Source organism: Oryctolagus cuniculus, chromosome 1 (genome assembly GCF_051225735.1).
Source record: "Oryctolagus cuniculus isolate XC-2025 breed Fujian yellow rabbit chromosome 1, ASM5122573v1, whole genome shotgun sequence".
In the NCBI taxonomy this organism is placed as follows: Eukaryota; Metazoa; Chordata; class Mammalia; order Lagomorpha; family Leporidae; genus Oryctolagus; species Oryctolagus cuniculus.
Window position 1 is genome coordinate 202850217 of NC_142867.1, and position 24845 is coordinate 202875061.

The 24845-nt window shown below is 54.7% G+C and overlaps 1 protein-coding gene across 1 annotated transcript in view; it reads left to right on the forward strand.

The window, feature by feature from the left end:
* The window catches only part of COL15A1 (collagen type XV alpha 1 chain), a 110667-nt gene that overhangs the window by 57582 nt on the left and 28240 nt on the right, over positions 1-24845 (forward strand). Inside the window, exons 11-23 of the mRNA XM_089301025.1 lie at positions 808-957; positions 1417-1566; positions 6914-6964; positions 8205-8264; positions 9200-9292; positions 10760-10885; positions 11371-11433; positions 19476-19511; positions 19875-20015; positions 20173-20241; positions 21354-21389; positions 21499-21582; positions 24081-24146. Coding sequence (XP_089157151.1) covers positions 808-957; positions 1417-1566; positions 6914-6964; positions 8205-8264; positions 9200-9292; positions 10760-10885; positions 11371-11433; positions 19476-19511; positions 19875-20015; positions 20173-20241; positions 21354-21389; positions 21499-21582; positions 24081-24146 — 1125 coding nt within the window. The remainder of the gene's footprint in view (positions 1-807; positions 958-1416; positions 1567-6913; positions 6965-8204; positions 8265-9199; positions 9293-10759; positions 10886-11370; positions 11434-19475; positions 19512-19874; positions 20016-20172; positions 20242-21353; positions 21390-21498; positions 21583-24080; positions 24147-24845) is intronic.

Consider the following 24845-nt stretch of genomic DNA (forward strand, 5'->3'; position numbering starts at 1 on the left):
TGCTGGGGAGAGAGGATTCTCCCGGGACCACCTGGAACGTTATCTTGGTGTGTACAGGACACTGAAGTGTAGGTGCTGGGCTGCTTCCAAAGTGAGCTTCTGTAGATGCTGCTGTCCTCAGGCCCCTCACACACACACACACACAGAGGCTAATTTCTAACCTCCTACCTAACCATGCCAGGCCTGGTGACAGGTGCCTAGCACGATGTCAGCACAGCGAGGACAGAGGCGACATTTGTCATGTTCGTGGGTCTTGTTCCTGGTGAATGCATTAGCTGAGTGAATGAATGAGGTCTCCCGGCCAGCACAGATCAACGCCCCCTGCCTTTGAGGTCCTGCCTTCGTTTGCTCCCCAGTCTGTCTCACACTGATCAGGCAGGGGCCAGCACTTGCTGAACCTCCCTTCAGTGGGGGAGGATGTGCACTGGCCAGCCGCCAGCTCTCGGGCCACTTGGCCACGGTAGGGATTATTTCCATGAACAAAGTGGTCCTTAGCTTCCTCTCCACTTTCTCCTCCTCTTCCCTCCCTCCCTCTTACCACAGGGTGAGAACACCAGGCTCGGGTTCCTATTGCACAAGTCTGAGCTCCCTGGAAACTAGAACTTGACTACAGCTCTCTGCAAATCAAAGGGCTGCCCTTGGGGGTTCCCTTATCAGAGATTTGCAAACAAAGACCAGGGAAGCCCTTGGGATGTGCCAGAGGGGACTCAGCAGGGTACATGCCCTGAGGTTCAGGTGATGGGGCTCAAGTATAGCCCTCCCAGAGCTGGGGGAAGGGCAGTTCTGTAGCCTAGTGTTTTGTTCCAGGGTCCACAAGGTGGAGAAAGTGTAGCAACAGCTGCAGCTGCGACCCAAGTGCCCCTCGGCACTTTCGAGGAAGAGGAAGCCAGCGGGTCCCCCACCGATGGCCTGGGACCCCTCGTCCTCAGCCCAAGCCCTGGGCAAGCGGTCACTTCTGTAAGTGCCATCTTGTGTCCTCTCTGGCTGGCAGGGGAGCGAGGTCAGCAGCCTGGGCTGGGGGCGGGTTTTGGCCTTGACAGAGGTGCCCACACACCCAGCTTCATTATGGGTTGGCCTGGGTCAGGGAAGCAGGAGACGGTGGAGGGAACAAACTGGGGGGCATCAGCACCCCAGGGGTGGGACCCAACCTGCCACTGCCCAGCTTTGTCCCAGAACTTTCTCAGAGACAGGTGGTCTAAAGTTGGGGGCAGAGCAGCGGGCGCCCCATCCCTGGGGGGAGAGGCTGGGTGCTTAGAGGGGTACGATTTCCAGAGCAGATGTGGGCTCCTGGGCGTGGCAGGGGTGAGAACAGTGGCAGGGGTTTTGAACTGGCGCGACCGTACCCACTGTACCCACAGCCCCGCCGCCTCGCCGGCTGGCTGGAGAAGGTGACTCTTCACGCTGCTTCTGTTTCAGGCACCGGGCGATGATGGAGAGGACTTGGCGGCAGCCACCACCTGGGAGCCCCTTATCTCAGCTGAGGAAGAGGAGCCCGCCAGTGCCCCCCCTGCGGCTCCACTGCCACTCCCCACTCCCACGGCGGCTCCTGAGCGAGGGGTCACTCTGGTGAGAGGCCCAGGGGTGTGGAGACTGACTGGGCCCGGTTGCCCTGGGGAGGCAGAAAGGCTGGAGCTGGCGGAGGGCTGGCCTCTGGCTTTCTCGGGGGCGGGTGTCCATTTGGCCATTAGAGGGCGTTCAGCCTAGGGAATACTAGAAGGACTGCAGTTTGGAGAGGGACGAGCAAGGGGAAAAAATGGAGTGGACCGAGCTTCCTGCTCTTTCTGATTGAAACGCGACCTCTCTGAAAGGCAGCGCTGTGGTTGTTTCTGAAGCACGAAGCCTGTGGGGTGACCAGCAGGTGCTGGGCCGCGCAGGGGCTGCCATTGTGTGACCTCAAGCAAATCCCTGCACCGCCCAGGGCCTCAGTTTCTCCATCTGTGAAAGGGTGGCTGCGAGGCCAGGTCCGAGGGCAGCTGGGAGGCTCCGGACTCTCGCGTCGGGGCTTTGCCACTGTCACCGCGCAGGGGCTGTGACTTTGTCTTTCAGAAACAGGAAATCCAGAGGGGCCCTCGGCTTGGGCTTGTGTGACGCAGAGACTGAAGCTGCTTTTTGAGTGTGAATGTAGATTGGGAGGTTTTAAAGAATTTTTTATTTGTTTAATTATTTTATTTGAAAGGAAAAGGGATCCCCCAGGTGCGGGTCCATTCCCCAAATGCTCAAAACAGCCAGATGGAAGCCAGGAGCTGGGAACTCCATCCAGGTCGCTTATGAGGGTGACAGGGACCCCAGGACTTGAGCCACCACCTGCTGCCTCCCAGGGTGCGCATTAGCAGGAAGCTGGAATCAGAAGCAGAGTAGGGACTGCGACCCACGCACTCCAATATGGGATGAGGGCATCCCAAGTGGTGGCTTAACTGCTGAGCCAGGCACCCACCCTTAAATAGAGTTGTGAAGGAAAACACCCCATTAACGACCGGCTTGGGCTGGTCAGCTTGCTGGGTGACACTTGGTCATGCATACTTTGAAAGCTACAACTCAGACTGCAGTCGTGTGGGACATTGGCTGCAATGCCCCCAGGACTGACCTGCGCTGGGCCTGCAGACCACGGACAGCAGGCCAGGGGCATCCCCAGGGAGTCCCGAGTACCCACCTCTTGTCCAGGGCCCCTTCAGCAGTGTGCTGACCACCGCTGTGTAAGCTGCTTCTTCAACGTTGTCCTCTGCTCACTAACAGCACGCAAGTCACCTCTGGGCCTCAGAGCCTCTCAGAGCAGCCCCTTGAGATACAGGTCAATCGAACTCACCCTCTGTCCCCAAGGAATCGACAGTCGGGGGGGGCAGGAAGTCAGCCATGTGCCCCGACACTGACGAAGCCCTCTGTGCTCCAGGTGTATCTGGTTCTGTGTGCACCACCACTCTGGCGTAAGGTGGACGGCCTCCATTCTATGCGAGGTCTCTATGAGCCAGGTTGGGGTTTGAACTCAGGCCTCGTGTCCTGCAGAGCTTCTGAGCTTCCCCTGGCTGCTGGTGTCATCCCTGCGGGCGTGGCGTGGCGGGACAAGTCCAGACAGGGAGCCAGGAGACCACAATTCTACTTCCAGAGAAAGCCCTGTCCGTGGTGGGCCTGCCCTGGTCGTCTTCCTCCACAAAGGGAGGCAGGCGAGCAAGAGCTGTCTGGCTTGGAACCCTGGCTGCACGTTAGAGACCCCTGGGAAGCTGGGGTCCATCATCCGGTGGTGGTCTGAGTCCCATGCTAGACCAAGTGAGCGAGACACAGGCTGGGGCTCAGGGCTCCCCGCGGATTCTCATGGGCACAGACGCTGGCCCACTGCTCACACACTGTGACTTCTAGCAAAGGCCCTCATCCCACCGTGTAAGCCTGGCTGTGACCCAAGACCAGATCTCCCCTAGAGGATACCACATCACACACAGGTGAAGCCACTTCTGCACTGTCTGTCTTTTCATAGTGAAAATCTTGAAAAATCATAAATGGACTTAAAATAGGATCATTAATCCCTCACACGTCCACTGCCCTGAGTGATTACCAGCATTTTTGCCCAGCTGGCTTTATCCATGGCGCCCTCTACCTCCATCCTTGGGGAAGGAAGAGGAAGCCTGGAGCTTTGCAGAGGAGTCCCAGGGCAGATGCTGTTGCGCACAGGGTGAACCTGCTGTTGGGGATGCCTGCTTCAGTATTAGAGTGCCCTGATCAGGTCCCACTGCCACCTTCGCTTCCCTTCTAGCTCCCTGCTAATGTGCACCCTGGGAGGCAGCAGGTGATGGCCCAAGTACTTGGGTTCCTGCCACCCACATGGGAGACACAGATGAAGGTCCTGGCTCCTGGTTTCTGTTGGGGAGTGACCAGCAGGTGGAATATTTCTCTCTCCCTCTCTCCCCTGCCCCCCCTTTTAAATATATATTATACATATAAAAATAAATAATGAATAAGTCCCAACATCATATCATTTAACTTGTTAATAACTCAGTATGTATTACCGATAGTTGATCGGTGGCTTTTTTTTTTTTTTTGGTCATAACCATAATTATCATCATCTAACGAAATCAACAATTCCATCATATTATCTAATAACCTGGTTGTTTAAAAAGAAAGCCATCTTACAGTTTGGCTCTGAAACGAAACAAGTGCTTGGTTGATAGTTCTCTTAGGTTCCTTTTAATCTGATTGTCTCCCACCTTCTGTTTGCCATTAGTTGTTGCAGAAATGGGTCCTGGTCCTTAGATCTTTGTGTTTCTGCCTTGAGACGCTGGCCTGGTGAACCTAGCGATGCTGGTGGGAGTGCTGAGGGTGTGCCACATGCGGGAAAGTCTTTGTCCACATCTGTTAACAACCATAAAACTAAAACCAGAAAGTCCCCTTGTGGGAACTGGTCCCGGTGGAGATAGTCCAACATGTGTGTAAAAAAGGCTTTGTGGACAACGCTGTTAATCTCAATATTGTCCATCGCGGGGAAAGCTTAGGCATGATTTAATCACCCAGCAGCAGGGATGATTTGGTTAGTACATCCAAGTAGTGGAGCATTATGCAGCTATTAACATTATTCTTATTAGGAGGATTTAAAGAGGAAGGCAAATGCTAACCATGTAATGTTAAGTGAAAGAAGCTGGTTGTAAACTTGAGCGTCTTGTGTGGTCTTAACCATTTAAAAAAGACACATGGGGGCCGGCGCCGCGGCTCAGTAGGCTAATCCTCCACCTTGTGGCGCCGGCACACCGGGTTCTAGTCCCGGTCAGGGCGCCGGATTCTGTCCCGGTTGCCCCTCTTCCAGGCCAGCTCTCTGCTATGGCCCGGGAGTGCAGTGGAGGATGGCCCAAGTGCTTGGGCCCTGCACCCCATGGGAGACCAGGATAAGTACCTGGCTCCTGCCATTGGATCAGTGCGGTGCGCCGGCTGCGGTGGCCATTGGAGGGTGAACCAATGGCAAAAGGAAGACCTTTCTCTCTCTCTCTCTCTCTCACTGTCCACTCTGCCTGTCGAAAAAAAAAAAAAAAGACACATGGGAAAACACCCGAAAGAAATGCTTCCCATAATGTTAGCCATCGTTGCCTCCAAGTGGGGGAACTGTGGGAATTAGGGTCTTACTGCATTGTGCTATTTTCCACCATGGCGGCTTATGGTTTTACAGCAGCTTATTAGTATTAGTAATAATTATTATATTTGAGAGTCAGAGACAGAAAGAGCTCCTATCAGCTGGTTTACTCCCCAGTTGCCCACAGTGACTGGGGCTCAGCCAGGACTGAAGCCAGGAGCCAGGAACTCAATCCAGCTCTCCCCCTGGGGTGGCAAAGACCCAACTAACTGAACTGTCACTGCCGCCTTCCAGGGTCCACAGTAAGGACGATCGAGAGAGCACCCCTGGAATATCTGTAGGATCATTTGAATCCCAGAGTCACCGAGGGCAGCTGTCCCTCTGTCCCTACAGGAGACAGCTTCCAGGACCTTCAGAGTTACAGAAATCTGCACTCCCTTACAAGATGGCGCAGTTTGCCCATGGCCTGTGCACACCTCCCATGTATTTTAAATCACCTCCGGATTACTTTTAATCCTGATCCCATGGAAATGCTGTGCAGATTGTTACTATGCAACACAAGGGCACCTCAAAAAGCTTGTGGAGAGTGGAGCTAAAAATGAGTTTATTTTGGTGCAAAGAAGTTTAAAGTCTGTGCATGCGAGGGGTGTGCAAAAAGCTTGTGGAAATGCATATTACAAAAAACTGATGTGTGATTGTTTAGAGAATAGTGATAAGAAAAACAAGTGTGTATATGTTCAGTACAGATGCAACCATTGCAGGCCTAACTATATGGTGCACAGTCCACGGCTGGTTGAATCTGTGAATGCAGAGGGCCAGCAGTATAGCTTGGCAAGTGGCAGGTGACATCCTAGCTTGGCTCTGCCACATATCCAAGACTAATTTCTGAACCTCTCTCTGTCTTAGTTTGCTCATGCATGAACTGGGGATCAGAACTGTTGAACCTCCTACCTACCTTTTGATTTGTTGTGGGGCTTAAATGAGTTAAGACATAAACTCCACCTAGCACACAGTACGTGCTCAACGAACTTGCTATACAGAATAATTTTGCAGATGAGTCTCAGAGGTGGCCAGGACTTTGCTCAAGGTCACACAGCTACACGGATTTGCATAGAGACAAGAGCCTTGTTCTCTGGACTTTCTGCCTTGGCTTTCTACACTGTCCATGACCACCATCTTTAGACTTGAGCCTGAAGCTGGTTAGCAGAGCCCACAGTGGTCTCAATGAGGTCATCCCACTTTGAAGACCTGTGTATTAGAATCTTTCAGAGAGGCTGGCGCCGCGGCTCACTAGGCTAATCCTCTGCCTTGCGGTGCCGGCACACCAGGTTCTAGTCCTGGTCAGGGCGCCGGATTCTGTCCCGGTTGCCCCTCTTCCAGGCCAGCTCTCTGCTGTGGCCAGGGAGTGCAGTGGAGGATGGCCCAAGTGCTTGGGCCCTGCACCCCATGGGAGACCAGGATAAGCACCTGGCTCCTGGCTCCTGCCATCGGATCAGCGCGGTGCGCCGGCCGCGGCGGCCATTGGAGGGTGAACCAATGGCAAAGGAAGACCTTTCTCTCTGTCTCTCTCTCACTGTCCACTCTGCCTGTCAAAAAAAAAAAAAAAAAAAAAAAAAAAAAAGAATCTTTCAGAGAACACTTGGAGAACATTGTCCTTGAGAGGAAGTACTGAGTGTTAACACCTGTGTTTTGAGACACTAGATGGTCCGGTGTGGGGACTCCGATGTCACGGTCCACTGGTTGCTAATAGGCACCGAGAGCCAGTGACCTGCTGGGCAGGAAGGCCCCCGCTCACTAGCCAGAGCTCTGCAGCTCCGTGTCCCAAAGTGGTTATGACTGCGTTTTAACCAGATCTTCTTGTTTTAGGCTCACGTACATGTGGAAATGGAAGGACAAGCCGCACCCAGAGGAGAAGAGGTCTGTGCTGTGACCGTTCTGGAGGTGGCACTGGCTCCTGGTCAAGGGTCCTGCGCATGTTGTTGGGGTTAATCGATAGACTCAGCCAAAGGACTGAGTCCTGGAGAGATGGGACTGGGGTGGGGGTGGGAGAATGATGACACAGCACAGCAGCAGTTCTGGCGGCAAAGTCTCCGGACCTCCGCGGGCCTCAGTTTCCCTATTTGTTATCAAAGGGTCCCTCCTGTTCGGGGGCTCTGTGTGTCCGCTCCAAACTCAGCCCTGATTGTCTCCCTGGGAAAGCGTGGGGCAAAGCACAGCTTCGGGCCCCTGGACCGGGCTTGCCTCTGGGCAGCTGCAGGATCCCGGGTGTCCTGCACTCCACTCCAGCTTCCTCGTCTGTGCATAATGGATGGTGGTGATGGCCCTGCAGGGTGGCTGCCAGGAAGCACGGAGACGGTGTTTAGGAAATGCTTTGTCTGGTGCCAGTCATCACAGGAAGATAATGGGTTCCCCTTAGTGGAACGACTAGTGACAAGCTGTTCCCAGGGGGTTGCATCATGGGACCCCAGCTGATGGCCCCAGGAGGTCTGGCTCAGGAGTCTGCTAAGCTGCCTCTGGGGACCCTTCCCATCTGTACCCTGGTCCTGCTCCTCCACCCTGCGGGCAGCAGGTGCTCCTGCCCCATGCCTTGGGTATGTACCCACCTGAGTGTGGAAGGAGGCACCAGGACAGGGAGGCTGGTGTCCCCCCTCCCTCTGCTCCGGCTCTCTCAGTGCACTTCAGAGCAGTGGCCAGCTCTCAGGGGGACTTGGGGATTTCCCTGTGGACATTTCCGTTCTTTGGGTGGTCCAGCCAGTTGGTCACTGTGTGTGTCAGGGCAGCCGTGGCTCTGGAGCTTGCTGGCGGCCGACACCTCTGGGAGGCCCCTGTTCTCATCTTGTCTCCATCTCCTTCCCAAGGGCGCCCTGCTATTCTGGAAGCATGTCCTGGGCCCCAGCCCTGTGGTGGGCGCTGGCACCTGGCCTGCCCTGCAGGAGTTCACAGTCAGGGGAGGCAGCCCTGTGGGCCGTAGAGGCCCCTACAAGCTAGAAAGATTGGTGGCAGGTGTGGGTGGGCAGGATGGGCTTCAGAGGGGGCTGGGCTGGGAAGGACAGTGTCTTTCTTTACGCGTGGGCGAGCTTGATCTTGAAGATGAGCACAGTTTCTGCAGAAGGAAAGGAGCCAAGAGGAGGGGTCACTGACCATTTTGTTTCCCTAGGATGAGGCTGAGGAGGGCCTTCCCGGGTCCCCCGGAACTTCTGCACCTGCTGGACCCACGGTGAGATTCCCAGCCAGGCTTGCCCCATGCCCAGTGTGCAGAGATGCCATGGGTGAGGGCTTGTCAGCCCCCTGAGAACCTTCGAGTCCCACCTCTACTACCAGTCCTGTTCGGTCTGTAACTGGCACCCTGTGTGGCCTGCAGTCCCTCCAACTCAGCCTGCCCTCAACACCTCCCCCTCCCCGGGGATGGCACCCCACGCACCTGTTGACCCACATGCAAGCCAGGCATCCCGCCCCCACAGCCTCCTGGTTCTGGCTTCGCAGGGCTTCCTCATCCCGTGGAGGGTGGCAGTCTCCCACCTGGTCTCCCTGCCTCCATCTCACTCCTGTCTCCCACCTACACAGCCCCACTACTTCGACCTTCCCGGTCCCAGCTCCTCCTTGGAGTAGCTCAATGCAGCCTTAACGCACATGCACTCGGTGACTGAATTATGCCTCACCTGGCTCCTGCCTTCAAGCATGAAGTGCCAGGACGGGGTTTTGTGAAGTCCCTTTGGTTGTTTGCAGGCACTTGATAACATCCAGTAAGCACACATTAGTGCTCTCTTGGTGCCAGGCCTTGCACTGGGCTCCAGGGACCTCAGGATTGGACCCTGCTGTTAAAGCCGACAGACACATGCAGGGCTAGGTTTCAGGTCAGGTGGTGCCAGCGGAGGCTAGCGGGGGCATTGAGGAAGGAGAGATGAAGTCTGCCTGAAGGAGCCGTAGGGAGGGCTTCACAGAGGAGGTGACTGCAGAACCAGGCCGAGAAGGATGAGTAGGAGTTTGCATAGCTGGAGAGGAGGTTTAGGACTGGGAGGCCGTGGAGAGGGCCTTGGTGGAAAAGGCCCGAAGGGGAGTTGGGAGCAGAAGTTACCGGGCTACAGAACACAGGGAAACTTCCCGCGGCAGGGCTGTCTGCGGAGCCAAGTTGTGACTTGCTTCTCCCTCCAGGTGGGAGCAGAGGCTGAGGGCTCCGGCCTGGGCTGGGACTCTGACGCTGGCTCCGGCTCCGGGGACCTGGTGGGCAGTGAGGAGCTGTTGAGGGTGAGTGTGCTGGGTGACACCGCGGGGGTGGGGTGGGGGGAATGGGTCTGGGATTCTGGGGGGTGGGGGTGGGGAGCAGGCAGTGAATGGGACCAGATCAGCCTTGCTGAGGACTGTGGGCCGTGAGTCCATGGGCGTTTGTATGTGTTTGACATTTCCCACTTTGATCGGTTTCGTTTTAAGTGAATATGAGGCTCGCTTTGTAGCCAGACCGCCTCTCCTCCACTGCCCGCAGTCCCCCGTCCCTGGCAGCTTCCGGAGCAGGCTGCTCCCCAGCAGGTGCACCCACTGACCTTCATGGCTGCAAGTCGGCGTCTGGTCCCCCGCACCACCCTGCCTCTCTCAGCTCTTACTCTCTCTCCAGAGACACCGCGCCTCACCCCTGGGCGTGCAGACTCTTCTCGAGCGATCTTTACCACTCAGCAGCCCCCGTCCCTTGCCCCCTGCCCGGAGACTGCTCTTTCTCCCTCCTTGGCACTCGTGCTCCCCTGGCCTCCTGCCCAAGGCTGGGGCTCCGCCTGCGCTTCTCTGAGTTGCCCCAAGGGGAGCTCCTGCTTCCTCCAGCTGCAGCTGCCACCTCTGTCCCCAGCCCCCAACCTCCTCTCCGTCCTTCCCCGGGGCACCTGTGCCGAATCCCCTCTTTGCAGCCCCACTTAGCTGCTCCTTGCGGATTCCTCATGACCAGGGCTGGGCGGGTTCTGCACTCAGTGAGCCTTCCAGGGATCACCCAGGCTGGTCGTGGGGAGGGTCAGCCAACCCAGCCAGAGGCCAGAGAGAAGCATTTCAGTGACAGGTGGGTTGTGACTAACCTCACCGTGAACCTGACAACTAAATTAGCAAGCGCATACCTGAGAATTCTAGCTAATTAGATCTTTATTGTATACCCCCTTTTGGGAGAAAACATGATGTAATCCACCTCAGGAAGACCTAGATTTCTGTTTTTAGATTTATTTATTTATTTGAAAGGCAGAGTTAGCTGAAAGGGAGAGATAGAGAGAGATCTTCCATCTGTTGGTTCGCTCCCCAAATGGCTACAATGGCCAGAGCTAGGCCTGGCCAAAGCCAGGAGCCATGAGCTCCATCTGGGAATCTCTCATGGGAGCAAAGACCCAAAGACTGAGCCGCCCTCTGCTGCTTTCCCAGGCACATTAGCAGAGAGCTGGACTGGAGGTGGAGCAGTGCGGACACGAACCGGCATCAGTGTGGGATGCAGCAGCTTAACCGGCTATGCCAGGCCAACCCCAAGACCTAGATTCTAATCCCTGCTCTACTACTGATTGGCTGTGTGTGCGTGTGTGTGCATACTCCCTCAGAAACAACATCTCGCTGAGCCTCAGTTTCCCTCTGGGAGTGGCTGCACGATCTCTGCTCGCAGGGCCGTTGGAATAGAGAGCCTCTTGGGGACGTCCGTGCTCAGTGTGTGCTTACCCTGCCCTCGCTGTTTCTAACGCAAGGCCTGTGTTTTAGGGTCCCCCAGGGCCTCCAGGCCCACCTGGCTTACCTGGGATTCCAGGAGAACCTGGGGCTGATGTCTTCATGGGACCCCCTGGATCTCCTGGTGAAGATGGAGTTGCTGGTGAACCTGGGCCCCCGGTGAGTAGCTGAAGTCCTCTCTCTGCTCTGTGGCCTTGGGGCTTCCTCTCCCGGGGAGGGGGCACCCAGATCGCAGACCCCAGCACCATCTGAGGCTCTCCATGGCGGGGAGCCGCTGGCCAATGCTTGCGGACAGAAATGCTGCTCCGCTGAATCATTGCAGCGGCCAAGCCGTCGGCCTCCTCCCTGCCTACCTCCTCCGGTAGGCGGTACGGGAAGTGCAGGCTCCTGCAGAGTCTGGCCGCGGTGGGGGTTCTTGGATGCCATCCCACCCAACCCCACAGAGGAAAAGCAAGACCCTGAGGATGCAGGCTCTCCCCCACAGCGGCCTGGCCAGCGTGGCCCTGCTGGGGCTGGGGACTAGTGCTCCTGCCCTGGACACAATGGCCTCACCCCTGCCACCCTGGCCTCTTTCTAGGGGAAGGGGGTTTGTATGTGACTCGTAGCAGAGATGCTGTGTGCTGACTGTCGCTGATGTTTCCCAGGGCCCCGAAGGACAGCCTGGACTTGACGGAGCCACCGGCCTTCCCGGGATGAAAGGGGAGAAGGTATGAGGAAGGCGGGAAGGTTCTAACACACAGGGGCCACCAGACCCACTGTCTATGCCTGACTGGCTCTTCTGTGTGGTGACCCTGATGGTCACCTCTGCTGGATCCCTCAGCATGGGCAGCCCCTTCCCTGCCCACTCCTGTACGTCCGAGCTGCAGGGAGTGAGGCTCTGGGACTCAGACAAAGTCTTCACCAGCTCCTCCCTCTCCCTTTCCTGCCACAACTGGTCAGCTGCCAGTATGGACTGGCACCTCCCTCATCTTTCTCTCCACCCTGATGCACCCCATGGCAGGAGCCCATTCTCTGTCCCCACAATCCACCCTCCACCTTACCTACCACCCCATAGTAGGTTCTCAGCGGTCATGGCCCTGTCCCCACTGCCGGCAGAGCACACCCCAAACTCTGTGCAAGCTCCCCGGTTCCTTGGGTGGTACCAGCTGCCTCGCCCCCTCCCACGGCCTCTGGCCAGTCCTGGCAGGGCCCTGTGGGCAGGCTCGTCTGCACCAGCCTCTGGGCCCTCGCATGTGGATTTCTCTCTCTCTGGGATGTGCGTTTCCTTTTCTCATCCTCCAAGGCCCAGTTGAGATACAGTCATGCCCCCTTCCCTGTGGGGGGTGCATCCCGAGACCACCCCCACAGGCATGCCTGAAACTGTCATTGAACCCTAAAGGTGCCATGTTCTTTCCTATACAAATATACCTACGATCAAGTTCAGTTCATACGTTAGGCACAGTAAGAGATTCACAACAGTAATTAATGATAAAAGAGATCGATATACTGTAATAAATGCCAGCATTCCTACTGTAGGACTTTGGAGCGATTGTTCAGTGAAAGAAGGTTTCCTAGAACACAGTCCCTGTGATACTACAATAGTCAGTCTGATAACTGCGCTGGCTACTGCGTGACTACTGGGCAGGTAGCACATACAGTGTAGACACGCTGGACAAAAGAATGACTCACGTCCTGGGTGGGATGGAGTGGGTGGTGTGAGATTTTATTATTCTACTCAGAACAGATGCACGATTTAAAACTTAGGGATGATTTCTGGAATTCTCCATTTAATAGTTTTGGACTGTGGTTGACCACAGGTAACGGTGCTCTGGGAAACTCCCCCAACTCTGTGAGCAAAAAAACCCACTTCCTCCCCTCCCTGTCTGTTAGCACCATGTTCATGCTCCCAAGAGCCTTCCCAGCCAGTGACTCTCAAGGTGTTAGCCGGCCTGCCACGGAGCCCGTGGTGCTGTGTGTGCAACCTCAGCACCTGCGCAGGCCCCCGTCAGCACTTGATAAGCGAGGGAAGCTTCCTGCAGACACGTCCTAACCTGCCTCTCTCAGGGTCTGGCTGCCTTCATCCCTTCATTGTTTCGCTTACGTAGGCCTTCTGGTGCTGATTTTGGGGCAGGGGGACAGAGGGGTGGCATTGTTGGTGGAATAAGCCATGCGCAGCAAAGGGGAGAGTGAAGACAAGGTGACTCTTGTAGGAGGGACTGGGTCGGGGGGGGGGGCTCGTGGGGCTCCAAGCAGGGAGGGTGCCCTCCCTCGAGATGGAAAGACGGGGTCTCTGTAGGGCACCCCTCGACTCCCTGGACACCATCATCGTCACTGAACTGAACTTCCAGGGCGGTCAGCTCACAGGTGTGTGTATTTTCATGGAAACAGTACCCTGGCTTTCATGGAAAGCTCACTTCTCAGGAAAAAAAAAAAAAAGAAACAATTGCCAAGCTTTGCAGAACTCATTGCACGCGTACCAACTGTTTCATAAGAAATTCAGTGTTGCAGGAAACACCCCAGACCTACACCGCCTTGCCTGTTTTCTTGCCGGCTCCCCAGCCCGACACAGCCCTCCCACGTGCTGCCTCGCACTTAAAGAGCCCGGTGCTCTGAGAATGGGCCGGCACCGCGGCAGGCTCGCCCAGCCTGGCTGTTGGGGGCCAGTCACGTGTGTGTGTCTGCTCTTTCCTGAAACCTGCTGAGCTGTGGTGCATTGCATTGTGCGTATCTGAGGCTTTCTGGTCAAGTACAAGCAGACTCTAGAACGGACTTGGGAAGTTGCTTCTGCGAGCTGGAAGGAAAACTTGCCTGCGGCGTTTGCCTTTTATTTTTTTTTCTAAAGTAAGCCAAGGAGTATAATCGAGATGTAAAATAACCAACATGTGCTAAAGGAAATGAACAGCCTCAGGGATGTTACAGAACAGGAGTCGAGAAGCTTCCCATCGCGATCCTCCTCCCTTGGCTCACACACGCCCGCTGGTGAGCGGCTCCCTCCCGGCCCGAGCAGTGCCTTCCAGGCTCTGGTGGGTGCACCTGTCAGCCAGCCTTACCCCATGTGGTGAGCAGATCAGCCTGCCTTTCCCCCAAATTCACAAGAGCAGCTGACTCTCAGATCTTTGGCCTAAGAAGGAGCAGGTGCGGGAACAGCCTGCTTTTTCTGCTGCCGAATGCTCTGGAGAGGGCACGGGGGACCCTGCTGGCAAAGGGGGCCCCTGCGCTGTGCACTGTGGGTCCTGCCAGCCAGGTCTTCGGCTCACAGCGAGGAATCACAGTTGTCCTGGAGGTTGCGCTTTCAGAATCTACGTCATTTACATTATTTGCAGTCTCAGAAGGTCCTGGGACATCTGGGCTGGGAAGAATTTGTGTGTGGGAAGTTTCTTCAGGGCCCAGAATTGCTGCAGAATGTTGCACTGCCTGTAACTGGTTTTGAGTAATCCCACCGAGCTGTCTGCATGGCTCTGTAAAATCCGATTCTGTGTCTGCGTAACGTGTAGGAGCGATGCAGTTAAACCATCTCCTGCAGTTTCTTTGAGCAATCCCCGCTGCCTCTGAACAACTTTCTACATCTTGTATAACAAGGATTAGGGAACGTTCAGGAATCTGAGCCACATGCTGGCTTGGCCTGGGCTCCTGTCTTGGGCTTAGGACTTAGAACGAAGTGATGTGTTTACATGAAGCATCACAGTATTTGCCTGAGTTCTTATTTTGTATCTTCCTTCAGCAGCAGCCAGGTTTGGGGCAACATCTGGATGTTGGGTCTCCATAACAACCAAATAGATCATGGTCGATTGTAATGGATAACAAACTGGAGTTATCAGCATTACAGACACACCACCAGCAAAACCAACAAGCTTCCCCAAGGCAACATACTGTTCTGTTCCACATGCCGCAATAGAAAAATGATCTAGAAGGTTCTTTGATGTTCCTGTAGGCTGAAGTCTAGTGATGTCCTCGGACATCCAATTCACCACTAGGAGCCAAAATTTCTAATGAATTCTACACCATGATTTTGCAACATGTGGCACAACTCTACCTCATTAGAACGCTTCTCTGTGCAGAACCATTATCTCCATATTACATCGTCACTTAAACAATGCTTTCAGCTCTACTAATGGAAATTCCAAGATACTTCAAAGCCTCACTACACAAAAATCCCCTAAAGAACAGCTAAGAACAGCTGCCCCTAAAAACAGCTCTACCATCGCCATTTAGGGCATGTGGGGTCCCTTCTGAGCCCCTTCACTGGAGCTCCCATTGGTTATCCTACCTCTCCAAATACATTCCATTCAGATGGGCTCTGCTGTCCTAAGCTAATCTGTTCATGTTCCAAGCTGGTGGCCAGCATGTCTGTGAGTCATGGGGTGCCTCCAAATACTATCCTTCCACCACATAGAAGCTGGAGAAAACCCTCTGCTTCTGACACAGATAAATAAGTCCAAAAGAGCTGCTAGAAGTTCCTTTGAAGCTACTACAAGGAGAACTCTGTTTTTTTCCGACAGGCAGAGTTAGACAATGAGAAAGAGAGACAGGTCTTCCTTTTTCCGTTGGTTCACCCCCTAAATGGCCACTATGGCCAGCGCTGCGCCGATCTGGAGCCAGGAGCTGGGTGCTTCCTCCTGGTCTCCCATGCGGATGCAAGGCCCAAGCACTTGGGTCATCCTCCACTGCCTTCCCAGGCCACAGCAGAGAGCTGGACTGTAAGAGGAGTAACCGGGACAGAATCCGGCGCCCCAACCGGGACTAGAACCCGGGGTACTGGCGCCGCAGGCAGAGGATTAGCCAAGTGAGCCATGGCGCCAGCCTAGGAGCACTCTTGATTTGGAGGACTGGGGAAGGCAATTGAAGCCATAGCTTTTCACTTTACATTAATAATTTTCTTTAACAAGATCAACTGATAACACAGCTGTGATAAGGTCTCCAGAGAGGAGACTCCCTCAGCGTCTGTTTCACAATACCCCTGGTGGTGGTTTGATTGTAATTGGAAAGTTGCATGAGGCTGGCACTTCATCAAGGACAGGTTGCTGCAAGCAGCAGATGACAGCGTGATTGGTCACACCCAAGAGCACATGCAGAAGCTGTAGCCTCAGGGTTAGGCAGGAAAATGGGGTCCGATTCTTTGCATTGAGTTTTTGCTCCAGGTGGAGGGTGACAGTTGTGTTCCTCCCAGGGAGGCGACAGGGACCAGCTGCAGCTACCCCCTGCTCCAAACACTCCTCCTTCCACCTCTCCGGAGAGCCAGGGTGTCCCTGCTGGACCCATGACCAGGAAGGCACACACACACATCCACAAAGCAGCTTCAGCAGTGCCTAAAGAGGATTTTGAGTGTAGAAATCGCTCTTCCTGCCCCAGGAGCCCAGTGCCTTGTCCTGGAGGTCCAGCACCCACCCTGCCTCATCTCCAATGTCCCCATTTCTACACCAAGGTCCAGGCAGGGTCACCCTACAGAGGAACAAAGTGGTTGTCAGGAGGCAGGGCCTTTCCCATGGCCCAGCTGCTCCCCCAGACATGAGGCATTCATCTTTATACAGCACCCAGAGGCAGATCTGTGAGCCTCACCTAGGGGAGGGAACAGCCAGTTCCCAAAGGAACTTATCTTAGCCATGGAGAAGAGAGCATGACGTTCCCATCTGGGAAGGAGGGAGGGGAAGGTTGTGGTGTGGGGACAGCCTATGGTGCACGCTGTGGCCTCATCTTTTTTATGCTGAGAGCTTCCTTTAGGCTCAATCTCAACCCAAGTCCCAGATGGTCAGAGCCAGAAGATACCTGTGAAATTATTAGCCCCCTGGTTTCCAACTGCATCTTGGCTCACGGGTCACAAATATGTCATGTCTGGGGGAGCAGCTGGGGCATGGGAAAGGCCCTGCCTCTCACAGTGACATTATGGAAGTGGCTTGGAGCTTCTGGGTGGAGGAACAATGCAAACCATGTTAGATATTTTTTAAATTGATTTATTAATTGTGAGAGTCAGATAAGGATATGTTGTTCCTGTGTTTCCTCTTGTCCTTGTTGGAGTGCATCCTCTAGTAATACTTTTGGCAAAGGTCTGCAAATGACCTTGGTTATAAAAATGTCTTTATTTTACTCCCATTGGGTGGAGTTTAGAATTCCAGCTTCGAAGTCATTTTCCCTTGGTGATTTGCAAATAATCACTAATCTCTCCTAACACCCAGGGTTGCTAAACACAAAGTCAGATTTCACTCTGAATCTGACTCTATTGAAGGTCATCTGACTTTTCTGTTTGGCAGACTTTGGGATTTATTTTCTTTATTCGTGATGTTTTGAAATTTTCCTGCCAGTAGTAACTAAACGTGCATTTTCTTTAAAATGTGCTCTTTGATTTAATGACCTTTTTTTTTGGGGGGGGTGTGCTCCTGTGGTTTGCTTTTTCACAGAATGTCAGCTATTGCTTCTTAATGTTTGCTTTCTTTCTGCCATGCCCGTTAAGCAGATGTTGGGACTTCTGATTCTGTCGCCCGTGTCTCTACTTTGTCTTCACCCTGTTGGCCTTCTTCCTGGGAGAATTCTATAGTCCGATCTTCTCTTATTAATTCTCTTTCAGGTAGCATCCACTCTGTGATCCAGCCCCTCTGGAGAGACCTTTATTTCAACAGCTATATATGTTTCTGTCCAAGATCTCTACTTGGTTCTCTTTCATAAGCACTGTTCTCATTTCATGATAGTGTGTCCTCCCTTTTCTCTCCGAGAACCTTCATTATATGTTTAAAAGTCCTGATCGACTTGTTTTCTTCACTGTATTTGCTTAGAACGTTGATGGAAAATGCAAGTTGTGATGCCTGGCTTTCAAATTCTTTTTTTTTTTTTTTTTTTGCAACCAAACAAACTATCTCTAAATGTCCCTGTTTTTAAATTCCATTTTGCCACACACTTTCTGAAGTTCCCTCGTGTGCTGCTGTTGGTTGTGTTGTCTCTCTTTCCTACGTCGCCTTCCCTCGGTGTTCAGTGTTTCTTGGCCCCTGTGATTGCTTTAGAGATTGGGATCCTGCTTTAATCTGTTTGTACAGACTTCTGGGGACGTGGGTGGTAGCTACTTCTGAGCCTCGCAGGTTTCCGGAAGGGGAGGGAGGAATAGGCCATGCATCAGCTGGTGGGGGTTGGGGGTTGGGGGTGGGAGGCGCCCTTGACTCCTAGGGCTCCTTAGTCACTTGAGGCCCTGCCCCAATGCACAGCTCTGATTGTTCTTCTAAAATTAAAGTACTTGTAATTGCCCCTTTCAGAGGTGGGGAGAGGGGAGTGAGGGGTGGTGGGCAGGGTGGGCAGGGCTGGCCCGCGGTGGACTCAGCCTCGCTCCCTGGCAGAGGCCCAGGGGCCACACCTGGCTCCTGGCTCCCACCACTGCTTTGCAGGAGACGTTTCCCAGCGTGGTTTCTGTCTTCAGCTTCCCATCTGTTTTCCCCTTAGCATTCTTATTTCAGGTCCAACATGACTCTCATCTTATTTTTGAGCACATCTATTTTAGAATTATCCATTCTGTTCCTCCTGTGGTTTTGATATAGCTCAAGGAAAAGGGGTTTGGGGGCTGGGTGCAGTCTTAGGCGACTGGGACGTTGAAGTCTGGTCAGGTCCTCCCCTCTGGCCGGCGATGGCTTCTTCTCTGGCAGGTGGGTTTGTGGTTTCCTTGGAGCTTCTGCACCTGCACCCCTGTTGTAGGCAGCATCGCCTGTAGCTGACCACTTCCAGCCACCCCTGTGCTCGGCGCTCACAGCTGATTCTTTCTGTAGGACCCCCCACCCCCACCCCTGCGGGAAACTGCGGTGTGGTCAGGTGAACATGCGGCTTTCTCTAATGGCACCTGCTCCCCTATTCGGTCCCTTGCAGGCCACTCCAGCCAGCTTTTGGTCTTTAGATCTTTCCAGAAGAAAGTCAGTCATCATTGTCCATGATCTCCAAAAGTCTAGGGTGTACATGCCAAGTTCCTGAAACCCCTTCCCTTGGTTTGGGGCGTGGGAAGCCCCCTTAACCTGTCATGGAAGAGGTGGGGAGGGGGCTGCCCCAGCACAGGCAACTCTACAAGAGAATTCTTCTGTGTCTCTCTTGGGTTAATATTTACTCCTCTGCTGTACTCCTTAAAAAAATTTATTTATTTATTTATTTATTTGAAAGGCAGAATGAGAGAGGAAGAAAGAGAGAACCCTTCTGTCTACCAGCTCATGCCCCAGTGGCCAGAAGAGCCAGGGCTGGCTAAAGCTGAATCCAGAAGTCAGAAACTCCATCGGGGTCTCCCACATGGGGGGCAGGGACGCAAGGAATTGACCCCCCTCCACTGCTTACCCGTTGCATTAGCAGGAAGCTGGGTGGGAAGTGGAGCAGCCGGGACTTGAACTGGCTACCCTATATTGGGCACCTGCAGGCGTTCCAAACAGCGGCTTAACTCGCTGTGCCAGGACGCCTGCCCCTCTGCTTTATTCTTGAGGGAGTGATGATTTAATCATCGGGAAGTGGATTTCCCAAGCTTTCAGCACGACTTTCTCAGCACCTCCTGTAATGCGCTCAACTCACAGACGCCAGCCAGCACCCAGACCGAGAGAGTCCCCTGTTATTAATATCCCGTTACTTTACGGCTCATGACTCTGCCTTGTAACGAGATATACCAGGGCCCTTCAAAAAGTTCACAGGAAATGTGCATTCTGAGAGCACTGAGTGGATTTCCATTTTTTTGGGCCAATCCACAAACTTCCCTTTCAATTGCATTTTTCCATGAACTTTTTGCAGTCTGCTCCCACATCAGTTGGCCCTTGTTTTTGTCTATCAGGGAGCAAGAGGACCTGTTGGCTCAGCTGGCGAGAAGGTAAAAAGAGACCGCCCCCCTCTCCCTGCCCTTTCTTTGGGTTTCCTGTCATTGGCCATTGGGCTGCGGGCGGTGGGGTGTGTGTGTGTGTGTGTGTGTGTGTGTGTGTGTGTGTGTGAATGCCCTTGGGATGTCTTCCCCTGGCACACCTGCTCCCTGCACCTGCACTCCAGTGAGTGCCCTGGCTGCTCTCCAAGTGCAGTGTCAATTAGCGAGCAGCTGTTTCTGTGCCATGGAGCGGTGCGCATCGGAGAATTTGTCAACCCCGTTAAGTTCACGGAGGACTTTCCTCACTCGGGAAACATGCTCTGCCTTCCTCGAGTGACCTGGGGCTGGGGCATCAGCCTGTCCTCTTCCTTACAGGGTGACCCTGGCAACAGAGGCTTACCCGGACCCCCTGGGAAAAACGGACAAGTCGGCACTCCTGGGGTCATGGGACCCCCAGGGCCTCCTGGACCCCCAGGGCCCCCAGGCCCTGGCTGTACCATGGGACCCGGATTCGAGGTACTTTTCCTCCTTTCTATGGGTAATGACACATGCTAAGGGCCACGGGACAGTCCAGCTTACTGGACGCTGAGTGGAGGGACACGTTCCCCCCAGAGGTCCCAGCCAGCACCACACCTGGACTTGGACCTGAGGTTCTTTCTCCCTCCTTCCCTAGGATACCGAAGGCTCCGGAAGTGTCAGGCTGCTGAGTGAACCCCGACTCTTCGGCCCCACGGCTTCCAGTGTAGGTTGGCTTAGAAAGCCTGTGTTGTGAAGATGTGCTGCTGGCAATGCTGGAGTGAGCAGGCTGTGGGACGCCACCCTGGCCCCGCCCCTTGCTCTGCGCTCCCAGCCCCCTGCTGTGTGAGGGGGAGGAGCCTAGCTGCTTTGAATGAGCACCAACCCAGAATTTTGCATAAGACATCATTTGTCTTTTTCTCTCTCTCTCTCCCTCCTTCCCTTCCTCCTTCCCTCCCCTGTCTCTGCTTTGCTGCCTCCCTTCTGCTGTCCCATGCACCACTCCCTCTTTGCCCCTCTCCCCAGCCTCGTGCTCCTGACCGGGACCCCTGCCCAGGGCATCCAGCCCTGGCAGGTGCCGGCTCCTTTCTGCCGTGACACCAGCTCTCATAAGGACCAGCCCAAGGATCTCATTATCTTTGCCAAATTAGGTCCAGAGCTGAACACTCCCATTCGGGGGAGGGGAGCAGCACGGCCCCTCCATGAATGACGGAGCAGCCCCCCACCCCCGGCCCAAGGGCCACAGGGTCAGGAGGAGTGGGCATGGTGCTTGGAGGGGGCCTCTGACTCTCGCTATCTGTGGTGCGTCCCTCACTTCTGGCTCTGGAAGGGGACTGTTCCCCTCCTCCCCTGCTCCATTGTCTTAGACAAAATCATTGTGAGAGGCCGGCACCGTGGCTCACTAGGCTAATCCTCCGCCTGCGGCGCCGGCACACCGGGTTCTAGTCCCGGTCGGGGCGCCGGATTCTGTCCCGGTTGCCCCTCTTCCAGGCCAGCTCTCTGCTATGGCCTGGGAGTGCAGTGGAGGATGGCCCAAGTGCTTGGGCCCTGCACCCACATGGGAGACCAGGAGAAGTACCTGGCTCCTGCCTTCGGATCAGCGCGATGCGCCGGCGCGCAGCGGCCATTGGAGGGTGAACCAATGGCAAAAAGAAGACCTTTCTCTCTGTCTCTCTCTCTCTCACTGTCCACTCTGCCTGTCAAAAAAAAAAAAAAAAAAAAGGAAGTGTAAAATCATTGTGAGAGCCCAGGGAGAGACAATCGGGTAGGAGCAGGGTGGGCAAAGTGGATGGAAGAAACCCGGAACAAACTGACAGGTCTGCTTGTTTGCTTTTCCAGGGTCCCAAAGGAGAAAAGGGAGACCAGGGACCCAAGGTGAGGCCCCCAGCTGCCGGGCAGGGTGGCGGGAACTCCAGGCTGGTGCCAGGGGCATTAGCCATGTGCAGTGAGCTTCATTTTATTTTCTCCTCTCTGCTTTAACCAGGGTGACAGAGGCAAGGATGGAACCAGCACTGTGGGGCCCCCTGGGCCTAGGGGGCCCCCTGGGCGCGTCGAGGTCCTGTCTGCTGTGAGTGTCATCCCGGTCAGAGCTGGCCACGTGTTTCCCAGCTTTGCTCAATCGGACAAGAGGTTGTGCACAACCTCAAGGCTTTGGGGCCGCTAGTTATGGGGGCCATAGGGGCGGTCTCTGGTGTCGGGGCCTCCACGTGCCAGCAGCCACACCTGTCTGTCCCTACTCGGGTGCCACTGTTTTCTCACAGGGGACTTCCAGAACCCTCTCCTCTGGCAGCATTTAGGGTCAATGAAGCCTAGGAGCATGAGAGGTGACGGGATCTTTGAGGAAGCCCTGAGTAAGCAGTGCCCTTCTTCCCCTGGCGGGCTCTGGCCAAGTTGGGAAACAAGGTCACAGGTGAAGGGGGGGGGGTGCTGGAGGATCAAGATCAAGGTCACCATGGCAGCCTGTGCCCAGCAGGAGCACAGTGTTCTCGCTAAGGAGACCCGAGAATCAGACTCGCGTATCTGTCACTGGGCACGCGGGCGCCCCAAGGGCGAGGAGGGCCGGGGTGGGCTGAGCGTGCCCAGGTAAGCTTCCCCAAGCTGCCCTCCAGGAAGGACCTGCCACCTTCCAGGGAGGGAGTCAAGGGGCCGCGAGCAGCCAGGGTCACACTCAGGAGCCGCTTTCCTGTGGGAGGGAATGTCATTGACTGGATTCTTGGGACAGCTCTGTTAAAACTAAAAGTAGCCAGCCTCCAACCCTCCACCCACCGTGGAGAGAGCTCTGTCCGACAGGGAAACCACGGACGGGGTTTTGTTCATTGTGGAAATGGCTATCGTGGCCCGGCTTTGCTGCTGTCCCCCCGCTGCCTGGCCGACGTGCAGGCTCAGTGACCGCTCACTGATGGAGTGTCGATGTCCCTTCATTCTCTTTGAGCATCTGGACATAAATACTCACGGGCACAGACTCTGCGCCAGGTCCGTGCCGGGCCCTGTGGGTATCAAGACGAGCGAGACACAATTCCCGCCTTCCAGGAGCCCCCGTGTGGCCAGACTTGCTGCAGCAGAACTGTTACTGTAACTCTTCCTTGCAAAGGATCACAAGCGGGAGAATAGGGGAGGAAAGACAGTTCCAGATTTGAGAAATCAAGGGGGACTTTCTGGAGGAAGTGTCTTTGAACGGGGACTAGAAAACTGCGAATGCCGCAGGGGTGGGCAATGTCCAGCCTGTGGGCCAGATAAGGCCCACAGATATGAACACATTTGGTCTGGCTGGCCCTTCCAAAGCAATTGTCTGTGGGATCTGAAATCTATAAATCTGTAACAGGCTCATTAAAAAAGAAAGTATTTATTTATTTGAAAGTCAGAGTTAGAGAGAGAGAGAGAGAGATCAATCTTCCATCCTATGATCCACTCCCCAGATGGCTGCAACAGCCAGGGGCTGGGCCAGAAATAACTTCTGGGTCTCCCACGTGGATGCAGGGGCCCAAGCACTTGGGTCATCTTCCACTGTTTTCCCAGGAGCATTAGCAGGGAGCTGGATCAGAAGCAGAGCAGCCAGGACTTGAACCAGCACCCATATGGGATGCAGGTGTCATAGGCTGTGGCTTTACCCACTATGCCACAACACCAGCCCCAGCAGGCTAATTTTTACATTGATAATTTACTATGGTTTGCAAATGATGTTATAAATATCCAAATGGCTCTGGGCAGGAAAAAAAGGTTCCTTACACCTGCTTGGCACGGAGGCCGGGGCTTCCAGGATTGGGGTGGCAGGAACACCTGGGCCAAGGCCACAGTTGGCAGCCCTGTGAGTGGCCCGGCTGGGGTGGGGGTGGGCTGGGGTGGGGAGAGGAGGCCAGACTGTGGGCGAGGCCCAGCTCGCTGGCCACTTAACCTGAGCTGTCACATTTGTGAAAAACCCTGGCTCTTCTGAGAGAAGTCGCATCGTGCTGGCAGACAGCACAGGACAAGAAGTCCCGAATACCCAGGGAAAGGCTCAATGACGTTAGCAGGGGCAAAGGTGTAATTACAGCAAGTAAAGTATGGGTCAGCATGTCGGCACACAGGGCGTCTCAGGCGCTCCTGCTGGAAGTGTGAATTGTACGGCCCGTCGGGAAGGCTCTTTGGCAGTCGGTTAAAACTAAAAATACCCACCCTCCAAAATTCCACATGGCAAGATCTGCACACAATATGGTGGAGCGAAAAAAGCAAGCAGAGGAATACTACAGAGTGATGCCATTTATATCAGATACCCCCATGAACACACGCGCACACACTCCCTGCACACACATGCTTGTAGGGGCGCATGCTTTTGCATATACACATCTATGTCGAAAGATTGCCAAAGAGAGAAGACAGGCATGTCTTGTGACTTTTACATCAATTATGGGAGGGGAGTGCTGAGGCAGCCCAGAGCTGTTTCATAAAAGTGGGAGGGCTGGCCTGGGGGTGTCCTCAGTGTGTGCCGTGTGCCACCGTGCGGGGTGACATCCGTGAAGGCCGCCCTGCCAGAAGCAAGGCGGAATGCATGCCACCTTTGTCCTCATTGTCTGCTTTCCCTCTTTTCAGTCCTTGATCAACATCACCCACGGAGCCGTGAATTTCTCGGACATTCCTGAGCTCATGGGGCCTCCGGTGTGTATCCACAGCCGCCCTGGATGGGCTTTCCAACCCTGCAGAGGCTAAGCCAGGCTGGTTTGAATTCCTTGTTGCTCCTGAAGCACTCAGCTCGACTACATCCGAGGGGGCCAGGAAGAGAACCTTGCACATGCGCAGAGTTGCTGTCCCAGTCATGTGGTCACAAAGGGAGTTTTGTCCTATGCAGTGGAAGGGTCCTGTCCCAGGCACCAGAACTACCTGGACTGGAAACCAGAGCAGGCTCAGTAGCAAGCAGGTGTCAATGCAATGCTTTTGGCCGGCTGTTAGTCACGTGACCTCATTTTCCCAGAACAGGGAGAGCCAAGCGACACCTAGCGTCCTGCTCCCGGGGAAGCCAGAGCGCAAGGCGGTGTGGAGCCGGCCTCGGTCATTCCAGCCCCATTTTAGGGATCAGGAGACTGACAGACAAAGTCACAGGGTTTCTGCAAGTCCACGGAGCTGGCCCACGGCACACCTGGGCCTGAGAGGAAGGCAGCCTCCCCCTCAGCCTGTGCAATAAGTCCCCTGCGTCTCCTAGCCCCTGCTGGTGGTGCGGAGCAGAGAGGAGGAGCTCTGGTCTCAGAAGGCCTGGGGCGCCCGGCCCTGTCAGCACCACACCCATTCTTAGCCTCTAGTTCTCTTCTCGGCTGGTGTCACTCCAGTCTGTGCACAGCTTGTAGAAGGCGAGGCGTGCGA